Raw genomic sequence first — 17,289 nt, 5'->3', positions numbered from 1 at the left:
TGTGACCGCACGTACGCTGCCACGCCTCACGCTCGTCCAGCGATCCATGCCATCCACCATCTTTCAAAAACAGGAAACCCCCAAGCAAGCTAGGTTTGATAGCATCACATTCATCGCTCGAACAGTCTGAGTCTTGTGGACGCGGGCATGAAGGGCTGGATATTGAGGATGCAAGCAGGCTGAGCAGGCTGAGCAGGCTGAGCAGCAGGATGCAGGTGCAGGTGCAAGCTTCCAGCTCGCCTTTGGCTCTGATGAGTCCCACATCCCATCATCATTCTCGTCGCTCTCTTGCTGTGCAGAAGTCTCGGGCGTCAGTAGCAGGAGCAGGAGCAGGGCACGCAAGCATGAGCGCATCGGATGGATCAAGTCCTGGATTCCAGTTGATCGCTTGCACCCGCGCTGCTCCTCCATCCGGCAGCACCGTTGTTGACGCTGTAGCCAGCACATCCGCCACTCGAACTCGGCCTCAACCTCATCCGTCTGCGCGCATCACGCCGCGTTCCAATGGGCGCTTTGTCAGTCGGCCAGAGGTGCTCAACAGCCGTGCACCAAAGGAGGCAACAAAGACTCTGACTAGTCGCTCTCGTGCTCCCTCGGTCGAGGAGGCGCCGCCGCCGCCGCCGCCGCGTCTGCAGCAAAGTCCAGTCAAGAGCCTAACATTCTCCCTCTCTCCCCCAGAGGTGGGCCAAGACAGCTCTCCGAGCAGCAGACCTCATCAACGTCGCAAACTCGCACACTATCCTCAACACACGAGCTCGCGCATAAACGACACGTCGAGAGCGCACATTGTGAGCCAAACATCTGCCGATGACGCGTCGCAGTCTGTCAAGTTTTCATCAGTCCCTCTACCTGCCCCGTCGCCATCCGCTTCTTCGCTGCTGGTCGCCAGAGGCGCTTCTGCTTCCTGTTCCCGGCATTTGCCACTCGACGTCGATTTGCAGCAGCCTCTGCATCCACCCAATACCAGGTCCAAGGTGGACCTCATCTCTTCTTCGCCTGATGCTAGCCCTTCTTCGCGCCCGCAGACGCCTTCACGCGCTACCAGTGCGAGAGCAGCCTCTAGCGCCTTTGTCAGAGCCTCGCAGCTGATCGATCGGTCAGAGTTGCGCAGAGAGGTGGCGCCGCGCGTCTCTGCCAAGGCGTCTGACGGACGAGCCTCGGGATGCTGCGAAGTGGTAGAGATGACGTACTCGTGTGCATCGTCGATGGAAGCAGCGCCGCCCATCTCGCAGAAGAGGAGCGCGCATCCCAATCGCAGATGCACCACATCATCCGCACAAGCTCGACATGCGAGCTCTTCGCCACGTACAAAGCAGGCTGCTGCCTCTTTGTGCTCGTCCGAAGAGCCACCTGCTGCACGAGATGCGCGCAGATCGGAGCTTTCGCGCGCTGTCGATTGCCAGAGATCTGCTGCCAACTCCGACGCGCTCCGAGCGTCTGCGCCGCTTGCTGAAGCTCTTTCTGTGAGCCAAAGCGAGATGCGAGAGGACGACGAAGAGGATGATGGCGCAGGTGCTGTGTCGAGCGCGCAATGGCTCGAGTCGAGCTCATGCTCGCTGAAGGGAGAGGAGGACGAAGAGCCGACGGCTTCGCAAGCTTTCAGAGCGCGTCTAGGACAATTCAGGCGGAGCGCGGACGTTGCAAAGAGTGGATCGCTGATCGCAAGCGGAATGGAGAAAGGCAGGTCAGTGGCACCGAAGGATGCGCGCCGGAAGGTGCCGAGAGGCAAATGGCGGCAGATCGACAAGCTCGAGAGGGCCTGCAAGGTCGGCAATGAGCAGGTTAGCGGGGGCGCGCAGCGATTGCAGGATGGTCAAGTGATGATCCTGTCCACGCTGGAGGACGTGTCCAACTTGGACGGCATCTTCGACCAGGCGCTCCGACGCGGGACTGCGCGAGCAGCAGGAGCAGGAGCAGACGAAAGTGAAAGCGGAAGAGTGCGAGAAGCAGGATCACGCTCGCACGTTCAAGACGTGCGCGAAGCGCTTAGCAGTTCTTTGCCTGGCATGGTCTGCCCGACCAAGGCACCTCGCTGCGAACGTCGAAGAGACGAGCCGATGGACATTCCGGTGGAGATTGTTTCGCAGAGCAGGATGGGAACGAAAACTTACACTGGTGGTGCTGTCAAGGAGTGCGAGGGGTCCGGTAATTCGAAGATAAAGGAGACGTCCTCGGAACGTTTGGAGGAGGGAGGACGCGGGCAGCTGGATGACGATGATCAAATCGACACGAGCATCGCGTCTGGCGCAGGCGCTGCTGGTTGCGAGCAGCGCAACATCCACGGCAAAGTGCGACAGGAAAATGTCTTGAAAGAGGCAGCTACCGACGATGCTCGAGATGCTCCGAGCAGCGACTCGTCTACGACTCTTGAGACTCGCATCACCGCCCTATCGACCGAGCCTGAGCTCGAGTGAGTGGCTACGCGGAAAAGGGGAAACGGCTTTTCATGGCAGTGCTTGGGAGCGCGCGCAGCTTGGCAAGCGAAAGATGATGGCTGACGTGATCCTTCCCTGCGACGTTTTCCTTTTCCCCGGTCCCCTGTTCCGATCAGCTTGTCGAGCATCTCCACCGCTCGTTTCAGAATCTTGTCACACTGCATCATTTGCGGCTATCGTTTTCCCAAATCGCACAGCGGACCAGCAAAGCAAAAGCACGTGCAGCAGTGCTCTTTGCGAACGGGCACGAGCGGATACGAAGTGTTGGGTGTGTTGCAGGTGGAGGAGAGGAGGAGAAAAGAGGTTTGGAGGAGGGAGAGTAGAAGGGTGGAGCAGGAGAGGGGCGTCTTGAGCTGCATGATTGGCCAGGCACTCAGAGAGGGATTAGTGTTGAGCGAAAAGATCGACAGGGCCAAAAGTAGACAAAGGCGTACGAAGTGGCAGGGCGGTAGGGGCAAGTCGGTGCGCGGGGAGAGCAAAGCCAAAGCGAAGAGCAAAGCCAAGAGCAAGAGCAAGACGATAGCGCTAGACAAGGAGAGCCCGGCGGACCCTTCTATCGAAGAGCTTGTTGCTGCACTCAAGAGCAAAAAGAATCCTGTGGGGAAAGGGGGCATCTCGTTTGAGTACCTGCGCACTGCGAGCGAGATCAGCGAGGAAGTCTTTCACCGAGCAGACGAGCTTTTGGGTCTTGCACAAATCGAATCGGCGAAGCTGTCAGCGCGAGACGAAGTTGGGACCTCGATGGTCGAAGAGACGCGCGTTCTTGGGCTACGCCAGCCAGCTGATGCGCCGTTCCGCATGGGCGGCGCGCTAAGCGTTGAAGGACGAGGCGCTGGCTTTGTGCGACGCAGCAGACTGGAAAAGGACGCGAGGAGCAAGTCGAACCATTCTAGGGGCCTGCAAGCTCGGTTCTGCGTGCCTCTGCTGCGCCAAGGCGAGGCGCATCAGCTGGACATTTCTACGGACGAGGTGGATGGTGCGAGCGCAGAAGCAGCTGGACCAAGAGCTGCTCGGATGAAGCACGTGCGTCGGTACAGATCTTTATTGCATGGAGGCGAAGAGCTGGCCAGGGCGCTCGCTGAGCCGCTGTGGAGAGCCGAAGGAAGGGGATCGGTCTTGGAAAAGAGCAAGAGCGGGATGATGGACTTGGCTTGATGATGATGCACGATCGAGCACATTGACTTTTTCGAAAGGGCAAAAAGGTACACGCTTTGTACCACTGCAAATCTCACCCAATCATCTTCGCTCTTGGCCTCCCCCATGCACGCACCGCACCGCACCGCACCGCACCGCACCGCACCGCACCGCACCGCCTGCTAGACGACTTGGGAATGCATGCTGCTCTTCCTATCTCCGAGGCAGACTCGAGTGATTGGGCGTGTAACTTTTGTGCGCAAATGCAGATGGTATCATCCATACGGTGGTTCACGTCGAGCACGTCTGGTGGAGCGAGCGAGCGAGCGAGCGAGCATGCGTGCCCGCAGAGCTATGGGGGTTGCTATCGGCGCATTCGCTCGTCGTCGCAGAACGAGACGGGCGGGCCTTGCCAAAGGCACGTTGCCAGCGGGAGGCCATCGGTCTAGTTCGATCTTTTGCCCCCTTCCCCCCTCTAGCTTTCTTGCGCGCCGTCTCTTCTTGCGCCTCTGCTCTCTCTTGCTGAATTTGAGCGCCCCATGCGTCGGCTTGTAGACACCCACGCTACGTCGAGACTGCGGGACTTGCTGAACCTGTCAAGCAGACTGGAGTGCCGAACTACCCGGCAGGACGGGGAGGCCGGGCAGGGGCCCAAAGATGGCAGCAGAGCTTCGAGGAGGGGGATGGCGCGGCGATTCAAGCGCTTTTTCCTTTTGCGGTCCCCTCGGGGGGGGAAATGTTTAGGAACTTGCATGCCCATCGATGCGCGCAGTCAAGTGCGCATCTCGTTTGTTTGCGCCCCCCCAGTGCAACTTTTGACCCAGGTAGAGGGATATCCAGGATAGGGCGAGGAGCACGGGCACCTCGACTAGCGGACCTATGGTAGCTGCCAGAGCTTCGTCCGAATCCGCGCCAAAGATCTGTTGGTTTGCAACGTACGAATGCGAGTGCGGGGGGAAAGTATCAGCTTTGGGTGGAGCAAAGGATGCGGCGGCGGGGGGAAGAAGAGACGGGCGCGCCATTATGAAAGGCAAGGACGTGCAGACGAGGAGAGGGGGGGGAAGCCGAATGGAATGCCAAATTTTCAATGCCCCGCTCATGCCGAGGGCCAGTGCTGAGCGCCGAGCATTGCACACGCCCGCACGTTGCCGGATCATACTCACAGAGACGCAAATGGCAATGGCCAGCTCAAAGTTGTTGCTTGCAGCTGTAAAAGCCTGGACGACTGCCATTTGATAGTCCCACTTCGTCTCTTCTACGCTGCGCACATCGTGCTCGTGCTCGCGCTCGTGCTGCTGCTGCTGCTCCGCGCCGCCGCCGCTGCTGCTCCTCTTTGCTGCTCTCCTCTGATTGAGAGTCCAAACGAACAAGAATGTGCTAGTCCACATGATTGTAAAGTAGAGGATGAGGGGCACGAATGTTCGAAATGTTGGACCCAAATTGTCCAAGATGCGACGAGCTTGAGAGGCAAAGATGATGATGATGGTGTAGAGCAGCGCTACGAGGGACAGGGGACCAAAGCAGGGTAGGAATTTCTCTTGCAGAAATGCGCTTCCAAAGGAGAAGAGGATGATTAGGCGCGTCGCGCATCCTGCAAAGAGGGGTATGCCGAGGTAGATGAGCACAGCGATGGCCGTCTCGTCGTACCTGAGGGCGAAATTGTCGACGCGGGAGATGATGCGGACGAACCAGACGCTGTAGGGAGCGTAGAGGATGATTTGTAGGATGCTGTTGAAGATGACCAACAAGGCGCACATGGTCGTGTCGCCCTTGGACAAATCGCACCAGATCATCACCATGGCTATGCACCGCGCTATACCCACCATGATGATGCCTGTGCGATAGGTCGGCAGGTCGGGCAGGGTGCACCAGCTCAGAGCTAGCATGAGAAAGGGACCGACGATCCAATTGAGAAGCAGTGAGAGCAATAATTGAGACCAAATGTTGCGCGTCTTGAACACGCGAGGTAGACGCTCGTATTGCACCTGCGCACAAGCAAGCAAGCAAAGCCGGCATCGTCTGGATGTGAGCTCGAGTACGGAATGGGGCCAACGAAAGCGGCGAGGGATGTGGGCTAGCATTATTAGACTGACCTTTGTGAGGATGGGCCACATCATGATGATGAGGCCCAACACCAATGGCGTCTCTACACCCTTGAGCGAACCAGCTCTGCTCAACATTTGCCCAACATCCTCCACATACACGCCGATGAGCACACCGATGATCATGGCGAGGATGATGAAGAGGGAGAGCAACCTGTCCATCCAGCTCAACGAATGCCACACCAACGATGCTGCGTTGCGCCTCTGATGCTCGCACAGGTCGTCATCGGGGCGAGGAGGAGGAGAAGGAGGAGGAGGCAGATGGAGATGCTTGCCGCAAGTGCAAGTGCTGCACTGCGTCGTCGCACGATGATGGTGGTGATCCTCATCATCAGCATGGCCCTGCTTCTCTACGTCTGCTTCGTGCATGGGACGAGGCAAAGTGCGCTTGCTATGCTCTGCGCTTGCCACCCCTTCATCTTCGTCTCGCTGCTGCTGCTTGTTGGATGGGTTGGCGTGCGCTGCATAGTGCAGAGGCATGATCCGATGGGCCACAGGTGACAGCTGAGGATGTCGGGTGTGGGACTGCTGTGAAGGACCCGGGGGGAAAAGAGGCTGTGGATGCGAGGCGAGGAAAGCGAGGAAAAGCAAGATGGCGTATGATGGAGGCATCCAACGGGAATGAATGCGCCTCAAACTTCTGCTTATAAAACACTCGAGGACCCCTCTCCTGCAAGCTTCAAACGTCTGGCTCCAGTCGAGAGTCGAATGGAAGGCCAGGGGGGGGGGGGGGGGGGGCAGGCCATCATGGCCCCATGGCCCAGAGCTGAGGTAAATGTGATGTGCTTCTCCTTCTCGCCTTGCGGCCTAATCTCGAGCATCAAAAGTTATCAATTTCAAATTCAAATTCCTGATTGTTTGTAATCTCCGGCGCCTGCTTTCGGCACTTCTTGCTTGGCCGTTTTGGTAAGCCCGAATGCTGGGGCACGTGTAATGGTGGTGGTGGTGGTGGTGGGTGTTGTTGCGGCCAACCTGCCTGACAAACCCATCATTAGCGAGCGGCCTGTCTGATGCAAGTCAAGAGTCAAGAGAGCAGCAGCAGGGAAAGAAAGGGGGCAGTCAGGGTGCAAAATACTCGTGTCCCCTTCCTTTCTTCACAACAAAACATACCGCCCGGCCCGCAGTATGGCTGGCGCGTGTACCCGATCATCGATCTGCTGCGCTCGTTCATTCGCGATTGCTTCTCCATGCTGATCGTGATTCTTCGATTTCCACAGGCTGCCCGCGCGGACTGCTCCTTCGAAATCAATCAATTCACGATTGCCCTGCCGACGCGAGCGAGCGAGCGGCATCACCGATCGATATCATCGCGTCGTTCGTGCACGAATTTGAAATTCGAAGTCTTCCGCGCATGCTCCGTCGTCGCGGACCGCCGCCCCGGCGCGTGCGGTCCGAGTCTGATCACGTGATCAAGAGATCTCTGTCACGTGTGAGAATCTTGAATGCATGCGAACGAGAAGGTTCTTCTGCGCGCGTGATGATTCAAGATGGTCAAAATTTGGTGGAGCGTGCGGATGAGCACGGGTTAAGCATCATCTATCTGCGCATGTGCAAGAAGGACATGGGAAGGTGCGAGGGAGGGCCAGCTACAAGCTTGCAATTCAATATCGACGTCGACGTTCCAAGCCACATCCATCTACTCTCGTCCCTGCATGCGTAGTTTTGCAAAAGCACAATTACGACTCTTTCATTCCGGCGGAACTCTTCAAGCTTACAACCGCCGCAGCTCAAATCTCCCCCAAAGTTCCGCAACATCAGCCATGGCACATCCAAGCACATCTGCCCTCGCACCTGCTGCAAAGAATGCCCTGTCAGAGATGATGACTGCGACGGCGACGGCGATGGCGACGAGGAGCAGCAGCGGCAGCGCAGCATGCATGGCTACCGCTGCGTCTCTGCGCGCTCGCACTCTCGCCAGCGCCAACTCTAGCATTGCAAGCCGGTCGAGCATGGCCGCTGCTACAAGCGCCGCAGCACCCTCGCGCCGCCACTTTTCCACCACTCGCGCACACAGGGACGCACCACCCAAATCGCCCTTTCAAGCCTTTATCGACACGCTTCGAGAAGAGCTGCGCAAATCTCAAGATATGCAGGACAATATTCGACAATTGTCTGGCGAAGCTGGCAAGATGCAGGATAGCGAGACGATGAAGAGGATGAGGGAAGTGTACGAGAGGGCTAGAATCGTCACCAGCTTAAAGGAGAATCCTAGATTGATGAGGGCCGCTGAAACCTTGAGAAAGAATGGTGGTCACGTGGGCGAAGCTGTCAACGCCACGCTCAAGCAAATGGAAGAGAGCGAACTGATCAAAGGGGTGAGTGCGCAATGCCTGGCGTGCGTGCGTGCCTGGCGTGCGTGCCTGCGCGCTTTCGAGCGACTGACACGTGCGTGCCCTTTACGCCTTGCAGCTCGGTGCGGTCTCTTCTCGACTAGCACGTCAGCTGGCAGACAGTACAGCGCCCGTGCGCAATACGGAAGCCTACAAGGCATTCTCGGCCACGCTGATCGAAGCGTTCGACGATGGAGGTTCATCCTTGCGCCTCTACTCCAACGACGAAGCGGATGCGAGGCTAGCCAGGCGCATTCGAAGGGAAGCACGATTGAGAAAGATTGGAAGGTTAGCCCCGCTGCTGGATCCCGAAGATGCTGCTGCTGGTGCTGCTGCTGCCAAGGCGACGGACGATCCCTTGGTCAAGGCGGAAGCGGCAGGTGCTGCGGCCGGTGCAGCAGGCGCTGCTCAGGCCCGAGCTCAAGACGCTGCTGGTGCCGGTGCTGAACAAGGCAGCGCAGAAGCGACATCGGACCAATCCCCTCCAACGAGCGACAGCAGCAGCAGCAGCAGCAGCAGCAGCAAAGCAAAGCCCAAACCTCGCGGCTATGCCGTGCGTGTGCGTGGCATTGCGGAAAATCCAAACGCGGGCGAAGCGTTGGTGCTGCGCCAAGAAGCTGGCTTTAAACGAGCATGGTCCGATTTCAAGGATTCCAATTTCCTCTTTCGCAAGATGGGCGAAGCTCGAGAGGCTTACGACGAGTCTGAGAATCCATTCGTCGAGAGGCTCCGGGGCATCACGGAAACGGTGGGGGGATGGTTTGCGGAGAATGAGACGGCTAGAGTGGTGGGCGCCTTCAAGATGATGGAGCCTTCCTTCACGCTGGACGCCTTTACGCGCGAACTGAGGGAATACGTCATTCCGGAAATCATCGACTCGTACCACTCCGCCAGCAGGGGTCTGCTACGACAGTGGTGCGGAGAAGCGACGTTCAATGTGCTCATGGCCACCGTCGATCCTTACGTTCAAAAGGGCGCCATCGCAAACGGCAGACTGCTGGATCTAAAGAATGTGGACATTCTGCAAGCCAAAATGTTGGAGAACAATGTGCCTGTCCTCATCGTCAGCTTTTCGACGCAGGAACTCATGTACTTTAAGGATGCCAAGACGGGAGAGATTGTGGCGGGAAGCGAGGAGAGGACGGATAGCTGTCGGTATGCCATGGTGCTCACGCGAGTCGACGAGGAGATGCACAACGAAATAACGGGAGGATGGAAGGTGGTAGAGGTGAGTCTGGTGCGATGCGTTCGCGGTGGCGAAGAGGAGCGTGTAGGGTGAGGCAGGACGGCCGTGTTGCGTTCGCGGTGGCGAAGAGGAGCGTGTAGGGTGAGGCACGACGGCCGTGTTGCGTTCGCGGTGGCGAAGAGGAGCGTGTAGGGTGAGGCACGACGGCCGTGTTGCGTTGAAATCGGATCCAGCTGGGGGGGGGTGCTCGTGCTCGTCAAGAGCGCCGCAAGCAACGCGGAAGCAGGCATGACATGCTGACTCGGGGATTTTCTCGGCCGTCTTCTTTTTCCCCAGCTTGCAAGACGAGGCCAAGCAGCGTTCCTGTAGTCCTCGCGCCAAGGAGCCACGCGCGGAGGGTGCTCGAAAGCAAGGAGCGGGGCGACATGCGCCTGCTCTCAACCTTCTAAATGAATTTCATTCAACACTTAACCCCTCAATCATATGTTGATCCGCAATCAGGTTTTCGTGCTTGCCTGGGGAAGGTGGGAACATTGGGCGTGATGCGGCAAATTGGTTCAGCGGAGGTGGGCTTGGGAGCAAGTCGTTGGGATTGCGTGCGTGAATGTGTATGCTTTGCGAAGCGAGCGGGGAAAGCAACTCGAGAGAGGTGGCGGGTGCGGGTTGCGGTGTATATTGTTGCGGGAGGCGAGAGTATGGATTCGGAGGCAGGGATGCAGGGCTTTTGGGCACTGCAGCGTTTGGGGGATGAGGGGGAAAGCAAAGCGTTCTGGACTTGTTGCGTACAAACGGCGGATGTGGGGCGATGGAGCGCAAGAGCGGCGATGATCTTCCTTCTATCTCTCTCTCTCTGAACTTTTGCTTGCTTTCCTCATTCGCAAAGGGAGCGAGGGGGGGGAGGAGGGGGAAGAGGCTGGTCAAGGGAAAAAGCCTCGAGATCCAAGTCTTTCATTACAACAATCGCAATGGCCGCTTTCTGTTTACCTTTGCGCTGATACCGCAGCAAAATCTGGCGCCCAGGGTACATTGTCTGCGCTGTCAACTCGCTGCTTGTTTCTTACTCTCGAGCACATAATCTGTCACGTGCTGAAGACAAGTTGGGTCATCAATGCTGAGTAGTATTGTTGCACAGATTGTCAGATGAGCTACATTTGAAGGGTGGCGCCTCCTGGTGAGACCATGCGCTGCCACGTAGCGTTCTGCAGTGCAAACTCGAGCAATGTCATGTTGCAATTTATGCTCAGTGCTGTAAGCTTGCCACACGCGGGATGACACATCTCAACCAGCAGAGTGACCACCTTTCGACTGAAACACGGAAGCAGAGATATGCCAGGCTGCTCAACAATTGTCTTTCAAGCTCCAACAATTGAGAGAGCTTGGCAGCACGGCATTGCACTTGACTACAAAGTGGCGCTGCGGCAATGCGGTAACTCTAAGCACCAAGGTCCATCCCTCTCCCCTGATTCAGACGCTTGCTACCCGCATGCCACAGCGAGGGCGCCAAGGTGATGTTGGTCGAGGACCAAAAGTCGGGCGACGAAGGTCAGGCGCACCCAGGGCGCGCAAGGAGTCACGTGAGTAAAAAGATGAAAGTTCCGTTGCCCGTCGGCTAGGTGAATTGCACCAATCCGTGGGCAACGAAAGTGAGGGCGGCCCGGCCCCTAGTTGCCAATGCCCTTGCGCGGTGCAATCGTAAAATAAAAACAAAAAAAAAAGACCACCACGTGGGTCGAACACGCGACATTCAGATGATAATTCGACAAACAATCGAAGTCTGACGCTCTACCACTGAGCTAGGCAGCCGATGAAATAGGAATGCTGTCATAGTCATCCATAAGGTCACAAGAGCACACATTCAGCCAAATTTAGCATCCTCATCTGCTGTTGCACCCCCTGTCACAAGCATGTCCCATCTCTTGCTGCATGAGACGATGCAACCCAGCATTGATGACCAGAGATGTCACCAGCACAGGTAAGGTTTTGCGCTTGTCAAACTCCAGGCAGGGAGCAAGCAGTGAGTGAACAGAACATTACAACTAGCAAGGCTTTAGCTGATGCTAGAGCTAAGAGGAGAGAGAAAGAGAGAGACACCCAGGTGATCAGGCCAGTTGTCAAGCAAGCACCATTCAGACAAGGTGGTTGTAGGAGAAGGTGGTGGTAAGAAGCATGAATCTGAGAGAGGAGGTGGCCAGAAGAAGGCCTCCTTGTATGCCTTTTGTCAACGCTTGTCTGTGTACAGCAGACAAGCATCAACAACTACAGAGAGCGCAGTCAGTGTGGCAGACACATGACAGGGATCTTGGTGATTTGAGCGCATAACAAGCTCGAGATCCTTCCTGAACACGATTGGTGTCCCTCGACCTCACATTCAATAAGAGAAGGAATCATTCTGAAGAGTCCCTGTACACGTACTGGTCGAGATGTTCTCGCCGATTCCGGTCCTTGGGGTACATGACTGTCGCGCGCGCTCTCTATGAACGTAAAGCTACTCAAAACCACTCGATCGCATACCGGGCCCACACCTGCCATATGAACATGGACTGGTGCGACAAATGCTTGTCCGTCGTTTTGCTCTGAGAGATGAATGGCATGAAATACTCGCAGAGGAATGCCTTGCACCACAGACAGAACAGCGCATCATCTCACTCGTGAGTCGTCACCAAGCAAAAACTTCGAATGGTGACGTGCGAACAAGCGTGAATCTTGAATCACGCACGAGAACGAGGCTTTACGCATGCGCGTACCATTCCCGGCACCGTACCATTTGCGCCTTGCGCGCGCGGCGTAGCACAACGGTCCGATCACACGAGGCAAGCCCAGTCGTGGTTGAGCGTGATAAAGTCGCATTCACATTCCATCGTACAAGACACAACGTCGTCCAAGGGGTCCCGAACTGGTATCAACTAGCATTTTGTGGCAAGCGCGCGCGGGTCGCGCACAAATCTAAAGAGAACAAGCTCTCCCATGCATGGAGATGCTGCATTGGCGAAACAAATACGCGGGATAGCGAAACAGCGTAGCGGATCAAAGAAGCCTCTCAAAGCGTTCATCTCAAAGCGTTTATCCTTTTTGAGAGATTGGGGCAGCGGCAGGCTTCTCTTCTGCTGGACTGTCATCCGATCCAGTGGCCGATCCTTTTCTCGCTTTCAGGGCATCCTCGTCGATTGGCGTGGTGGGCTCAGACTCGCCCGAGGCATCGCGACCTTGTCCGGCAGTGAGCTGTGTGGACTTTTCCTCCGCTCCATCCTCGCTGGCAGTGGTAGGGTTTGGCTTGCCCGCAAGTCGAGCGTAGACGCCCTTGCTGATGAGGATGAGGATGGGCAATCCTTCGTAGAGAGGGTACAAGCCGACGATGATAAAGGCGATGACGGACCATGCAAAGCTGACCCACACCCATCCCCCAAAGAAAGACAGCGGAAAGGTGTAGTCTCTGTACAGAGAAAGTGGCCAGATGAGGACCATGACGACAAAGATGGTAAAGGCCGAGACGAGAGCGATGACGAGCCACTTTTGAAGATTCTCCTTGCTCCAACGAGCATCCTCTTCGATCTCTTTGAGCTCCTTTTCATCCACCGTCTCGCCACCTTGGCCTCCGTGCGCCGAAGAGACGCTGATGGACTCCCATTGAAAGTCGGAGGGAAAAAAGATGCTCCCGATGGTGCACAGCAACGTACCAGTGGCGATAGAAGTCGCGAAAGCATAAATGTTCGGATCCATCTCTGCCAGCGTAGTGACATTGACACCTCCTTCGAGGCGCTTTGCGAGCGAAAGCCAAACTGCGAGACCAGCAAAGAAGCCGATCCAGATGCCTGGGAACGCGGTCCATTTGGGCGTGCGGCTTTGCCAAAAGCTAAACACTAGCTGGGGCAGTGCAGCGCAGGACCACACACCCGTAATGTTGTACAGCAGGCCGAGGTCCGCGCCGACCCCTTGAAGCAAGCAGCCAAAGGCGGCAATGAAAGCCGTAAAGCCAATGACGCCGTACTGCTGAGAGCGCAAGATCTGATCAGGCGTGGCCTTGCGGTTAAAGTAAGTTTTGTAAATGTCGTAGCCAATGATGCTGCTGACGGCAATGAGTTGAGCCGATACGGCACTGGTGGAGCTCATGAACATGAGCAGCAGCACACCCGCAGAACCGCCTTTTCCGAGGACGGCGTTGGCAGCGTACGGAAGCACAAGACCAGCAGAGACCTCGCTCTCCGACATGCGACGAGGGTAGGTCGGGAAAGCTGGCGATGTAGTCTCCAGGGCAAGAGCGGAAAGACCAGCAGTGGTTGCCAACGCCCAAGGGATGGAGAACCAACTGAGCGAGCCCAGCAAATAACCTTTCGCAAGGCGTTGAGCACGTTAGCCAAAGCAAAGTCTGCATCCCACAAAACATCTGCGACGCACCTGGGACAACAGTGTCTGGACCAGCGGCCAAAGCTTTTTGATGAAAGGAAGCATCATTGAAAACGACACCAGTGTACTCCAGCAAGCTCAGCCACTGGAATTCGATACCTCCGATACTCTTCATGGTGAGGAAGCTGCCATTGTAGTTTGCGGAAGGATTCTTGTTGCCAGCTTCAGTGAGGAGTTCCCACATGCGTGCGGCGCTCCCAATCTCGCTTCCAGTGCCGTAGACGACGATGAAGAAGACGAAGAGGATGATAAAGATGATGACCGTGTGGAGATAATCGGCAAGGACTGCAATGCGACAGCGCTCCACGTCAGCATTCGGTCTGGCGCGGACACGCTTGCCAAACAGCACTCACTGGTACCACGAAGACCTGCCCGCAAGGTGTAAGCAGCAACTGCAACGGGCAGCAAAACCAAGGCAGCGTACGTGTTGATACCAGTGATGGAAGTGATGGCAGCTGCAGCACCGACGAGCACACTCGAGCAGACCAGAATGTTTGTTGCGAGCGCAAAGAACAAAAAGGTCAAATGACCCAGGGTACCGTATCTGAGTCTCAGAAGCTCCAGATGGGTGTGGAGCTGAGGAACTTTTTGCTTAAAGCGGACCGCCATGAGAGAAAAGAGGGCGATTTGTGACATGTTGGAGGCTCCGTAGAGCATGGCGCCAGCGACGCCATAGTTGTAAGCGGTGGAGCAGGACGACAAGAGCGTCACTGAGCAAGCGTGGGCAACAGGTCAGCCGTTCATTTTCTCGCCGCCTATTTTCTCGCCATTCGCTCACCACTCCAGGTCCAACCAGACACGGCTCCGGCTGCGGTCAATCCTACTCCCAGACTTCTGGAGGCGATGGCATATTCCGCAGACGTCCGCTTGATGTTGCCGAAGCGATGCAGACCGTTGCTGATGCCGATAACGACGATGGCGAAGAGCGCACCGAGCCCAACGATTACACCATACCCAGCACCCTGAGTCAGAGGAGGTGGAGGGGAGCCCGCTGTAGACATTTCGCTGAACGCTCGAGAGGTGAATCGAGAGTCACGTCTTTGCGCGTGTACCGAGCGATGTGTTTCACTCGCTCCAGTGTGGCAGAGCTAAAAGGATCGACGAGGTAAAGCGAGCAAGGGGTGGTAGTGGAGCAATGTACGCCGGCTTTATGGCTTGTTCGCTGCGAGCAGAGCAAGATGCTTCTGACAGGACAACCCGGGAGGCTAGGCAGTAAATCAGCGATCGAGAAGAGGAAACGACGGATCCGCTGCAAGTGAGTCGTAAAGCGGATGAGGGGTTCAGTACACTAGGTACGTGCCTGGATCTCGCAACCGCGATCTTCCCCAAGCCATCGTATGGAAGATGCTCCTCCTGCAAGCCGTCTCTAATGCACCGATTCCGATTGCACCATAAAGTGGCTTTGCTTTGCTCTCTCGGGCCCTCACGTCCTCACCCACTAGAATCGACGTCGACAACAGACACGAGTGAAGAGATGCTCCAAGGACCCTCGCAGGGCTCCAATGCAGTCAGAGAGAGGCCATCCTGCAGAGACTGTTATCTCCATGCTCCGATGGATGATGCAACTCAGCAAAGGCGTTGGGGTCGAACTAGTATCAAGCATTCAGGCCCGACCGGGGTGCTTGAGGCGGTTCCAAAAGTACGGCACCATGCACACTCGGCGAGTCGCCAGGTGCAGTGACGATGAAACTAGACCAGGGTCCGGACATTGACTTGCTCTCTTCCTCCCTCCGCCCCACTACACTGTCAGCCGGCACGAGCGTATGCTCCAACTCGGTGCACCAAAGCAGACTGGCCTAGGGACATTTGCAAAGCGCCATTCCATTCACGATTGCATCTGGATCATCCACGATTTCTGTGTCCATTTGCCCGCGATGAGGTCGACTGTCACACGTCTCAAGTCGAGCGTGTCGAGTGTGGACAGAAAGTCGCATTAGCGTGACCAGCAGCAGCGTTGAGATCTGCTCTTGCAACGCTGCAACACCACCACCACGATCACTGAACAGCTTCCGTAGTGCTCTCATGCAGGAAGCCGATATTGAAGGAGGATGCAAGTGTGCTAAATGGACGGCAGCGAGCGAGAATCGAGTCGAGGTGTGCAACAGCAGCAGCTGGCGAGTTGGAGAGCGGAATGCACGGATCGAGCACGCCATTGGGATTCGGGATGTTGTGTTTTTGTGTATCTGACGTGCTTGGTGCATAAACTCGCGACTCACAACGTCGCGCGTGTGCACTTACTTCCGGAAAACCGCGCATGAAATCTTGAATCAAGAATAGGTTTCGAGCAAGAGCACGTGTTTCTTGAGGAATTTAATGTCCACGTGACCGGGACAATGCTGACAAAATCAGGGCAGGAGTCCAAATCAAGTCAAGTCAATCAAGGTGCACGGCCTCCACATCCTTGATTCGCCCGATCAAGTCGTTGGGATCGCCGCGTGGAGGTGCTCAAGCACTCCAGACTCTGCGCAGGCAAGCTGCATTCACATTCCCGATTGCTTCTCCCTCGACTCGTGACTTGCACCCACGACTCGCACTTGCACTTCGGCTCGACTACAGTGACGAAGAGAGCATCATCATCGGTAGATATCTCAGCGCCTCGTCATCGAACAGCAACCACGCACCTCTTCACTTCCCACCTCCAGCAATCCAACGCGCTGCATCAAGATGACTTCTCTGCTTCCCTACGACCTTCAATCGCTCTTCTCTCGTCGAGAAGGTGCATTGAATTCTTCTCCCGCAGTAGGCTCACAGGCACCCTCTCTACCAACGGGCATAGACTCTTGGCAAACACAAGGAGGCCCAGGAACTCTTGTAGCCTTCGTAAGACATTGCGGTTGTCCCTTTGCAGAAGAGGAGGTCAAGAACCTGATCGAAGCTTCCAAAACGAACCCTGGGCTCAGGGTGGTCGTCATCACGCATGCAGAGAGGGATGTGGCCGAGAATTGGTTCAGAGAAGTAGGGTGAGTAAGGAAAGAAATGAAGGGTTGGATGTGCTCGACGCTTGCGAATGATTCGCATCACCAAAGACGCCAGTGTTTGAACAGGCGCGAGGGTGCGCATCATTCTCCTTCCATTGCTCATCGCCTCGCCAATTTCAACGCAGACGTGACGATTTCCCCTCGACGACGCACCCTATTCTGATCGATGATCCCTCTACACGTCTATACGCAACCTGGGGCATCGGCGAATTGTCCTGGGGCGGTCTTTTCAATCTGTCCATGCTATCTCGACTACGAGAGCTAGCTTCCACAAAGGGCATTTCCAATCGCAAGACGGGCAAAGGGAGTCAGAGGTGGCAGAATTCGGGCGGATTTGCAGTGGACAGGACGGGCAAGGTCACGTGGGCAAAGGTCGCCTCTGATGCTGGCGACACTTGCGATTACGTCAAGGCGGCTGAAAGCCTCAAAGCTTGAGACAAAGCATGACGCTTTTGATCCGACGTGCTGCAACTTTCTCCGAGCAATCAACTTCTCCACAATTTCCACTCGCAACCCAAACGCGCATCAGCCATCATTCCGACTGCTCCCCAAGACCTTGCACTGTATACTCATATCATGCGCTACAGCACGTGAATGCGTTCAAAAGACGATTGTTTGCCCACGTAGCTGTGTATGGATAAGTCTATAGGGATATGAAAAGCGGCCAGACACGACAATCGTCGAGACGTAGCGTAGCACTTCACCGCGCATTGAAAAGCGTTC

The 17,289-nt window shown here is 56.2% G+C and overlaps 7 protein-coding genes and 1 non-coding gene across 8 annotated transcripts; 5 read left to right on the top strand and 3 right to left on the bottom strand.

The window, feature by feature from the left end:
* The first annotated feature begins 103 nt into the window (after window positions 1–103).
* On the top strand, window positions 104–2,603 carry IE81DRAFT_19016 (hypothetical protein). The gene has a single exon (XM_025510781.1). It carries the CDS (start codon window positions 210–212, stop codon window positions 2,412–2,414), a length of 2,205 nt encoding a protein of 734 aa, XP_025371558.1. The 5' UTR covers window positions 104–209; the 3' UTR covers window positions 2,415–2,603.
* A 1,077-nt stretch (window positions 2,604–3,680) lies between these two features.
* On the top strand, window positions 3,681–4,285 carry IE81DRAFT_19082 (hypothetical protein). The gene has a single exon (XM_025510789.1). It carries the CDS (start codon window positions 3,771–3,773, stop codon window positions 4,122–4,124), a length of 354 nt encoding a protein of 117 aa, XP_025371557.1. The 5' UTR covers window positions 3,681–3,770; the 3' UTR covers window positions 4,125–4,285.
* Window positions 4,286–4,665: 380 nt separating this feature from the next.
* On the bottom strand, window positions 4,666–6,283 carry IE81DRAFT_328757 (arsenical-resistance protein; the record flags this gene model as incomplete). The annotated part of the gene is made up of 3 exons (XM_025515115.1): window positions 4,666–4,683; window positions 4,733–5,554; window positions 5,663–6,283. The coding sequence occupies 3 exons, from the start codon at window positions 6,281–6,283 to the stop codon at window positions 4,666–4,668; spliced, it is 1,461 nt and encodes a 486-aa protein (XP_025371556.1).
* A 1,337-nt stretch (window positions 6,284–7,620) lies between these two features.
* IE81DRAFT_287183 (Tim44-domain-containing protein) lies at window positions 7,621–9,556 on the top strand (the record flags this gene model as incomplete). The annotated part of the gene is made up of 3 exons (XM_025511701.1): window positions 7,621–7,986; window positions 8,081–9,229; window positions 9,524–9,556. The coding sequence occupies 3 exons, from the start codon at window positions 7,621–7,623 to the stop codon at window positions 9,554–9,556; spliced, it is 1,548 nt and encodes a 515-aa protein (XP_025371555.1).
* Window positions 9,557–10,901: 1,345 nt separating this feature from the next.
* On the bottom strand, window positions 10,902–10,990 carry IE81DRAFT_t7. Its single transcript has one exon. It is a non-coding gene; the product is annotated as a tRNA-Arg (tRNA).
* Window positions 10,991–12,227: 1,237 nt separating this feature from the next.
* On the bottom strand, window positions 12,228–14,773 carry IE81DRAFT_18979 (putative DUR3-urea permease). The gene is made up of 4 exons (XM_025510775.1): window positions 14,367–14,773; window positions 13,942–14,298; window positions 13,580–13,873; window positions 12,228–13,512 (listed from the first exon to the last, which is right to left on the bottom strand). Exons 1-4 carry the CDS (start codon window positions 14,587–14,589, stop codon window positions 12,248–12,250), a joined length of 2,139 nt encoding a protein of 712 aa, XP_025371554.1. The 5' UTR covers window positions 14,590–14,773; the 3' UTR covers window positions 12,228–12,247.
* IE81DRAFT_18978 (hypothetical protein) lies at window positions 14,774–15,326 on the top strand. Its single transcript, XM_025510774.1, has one exon. The coding sequence runs from the start codon at window positions 14,958–14,960 to the stop codon at window positions 15,267–15,269; it is 312 nt and encodes a 103-aa protein (XP_025371553.1). The 5' UTR covers window positions 14,774–14,957; the 3' UTR covers window positions 15,270–15,326.
* Window positions 15,327–15,998: 672 nt separating this feature from the next.
* IE81DRAFT_321286 (hypothetical protein) lies at window positions 15,999–17,272 on the top strand. The gene is made up of 2 exons (XM_025513293.1): window positions 15,999–16,548; window positions 16,692–17,272. The coding sequence occupies exons 1-2, from the start codon at window positions 16,253–16,255 to the stop codon at window positions 16,999–17,001; spliced, it is 606 nt and encodes a 201-aa protein (XP_025371552.1). The 5' UTR covers window positions 15,999–16,252; the 3' UTR covers window positions 17,002–17,272.
* Window positions 17,273–17,289: the final 17 nt, after the last annotated feature.

The sequence above is a fragment of the Ceraceosorus guamensis genome (assembly GCF_003144195.1).
Source record: "Ceraceosorus guamensis strain MCA 4658 unplaced genomic scaffold IE81scaffold_11, whole genome shotgun sequence".
Classification (NCBI taxonomy): domain Eukaryota; kingdom Fungi; phylum Basidiomycota; class Exobasidiomycetes; order Ceraceosorales; family Ceraceosoraceae; genus Ceraceosorus; species Ceraceosorus guamensis.
This window is presented reverse-complemented; position numbering and strand designations above follow the sequence as displayed.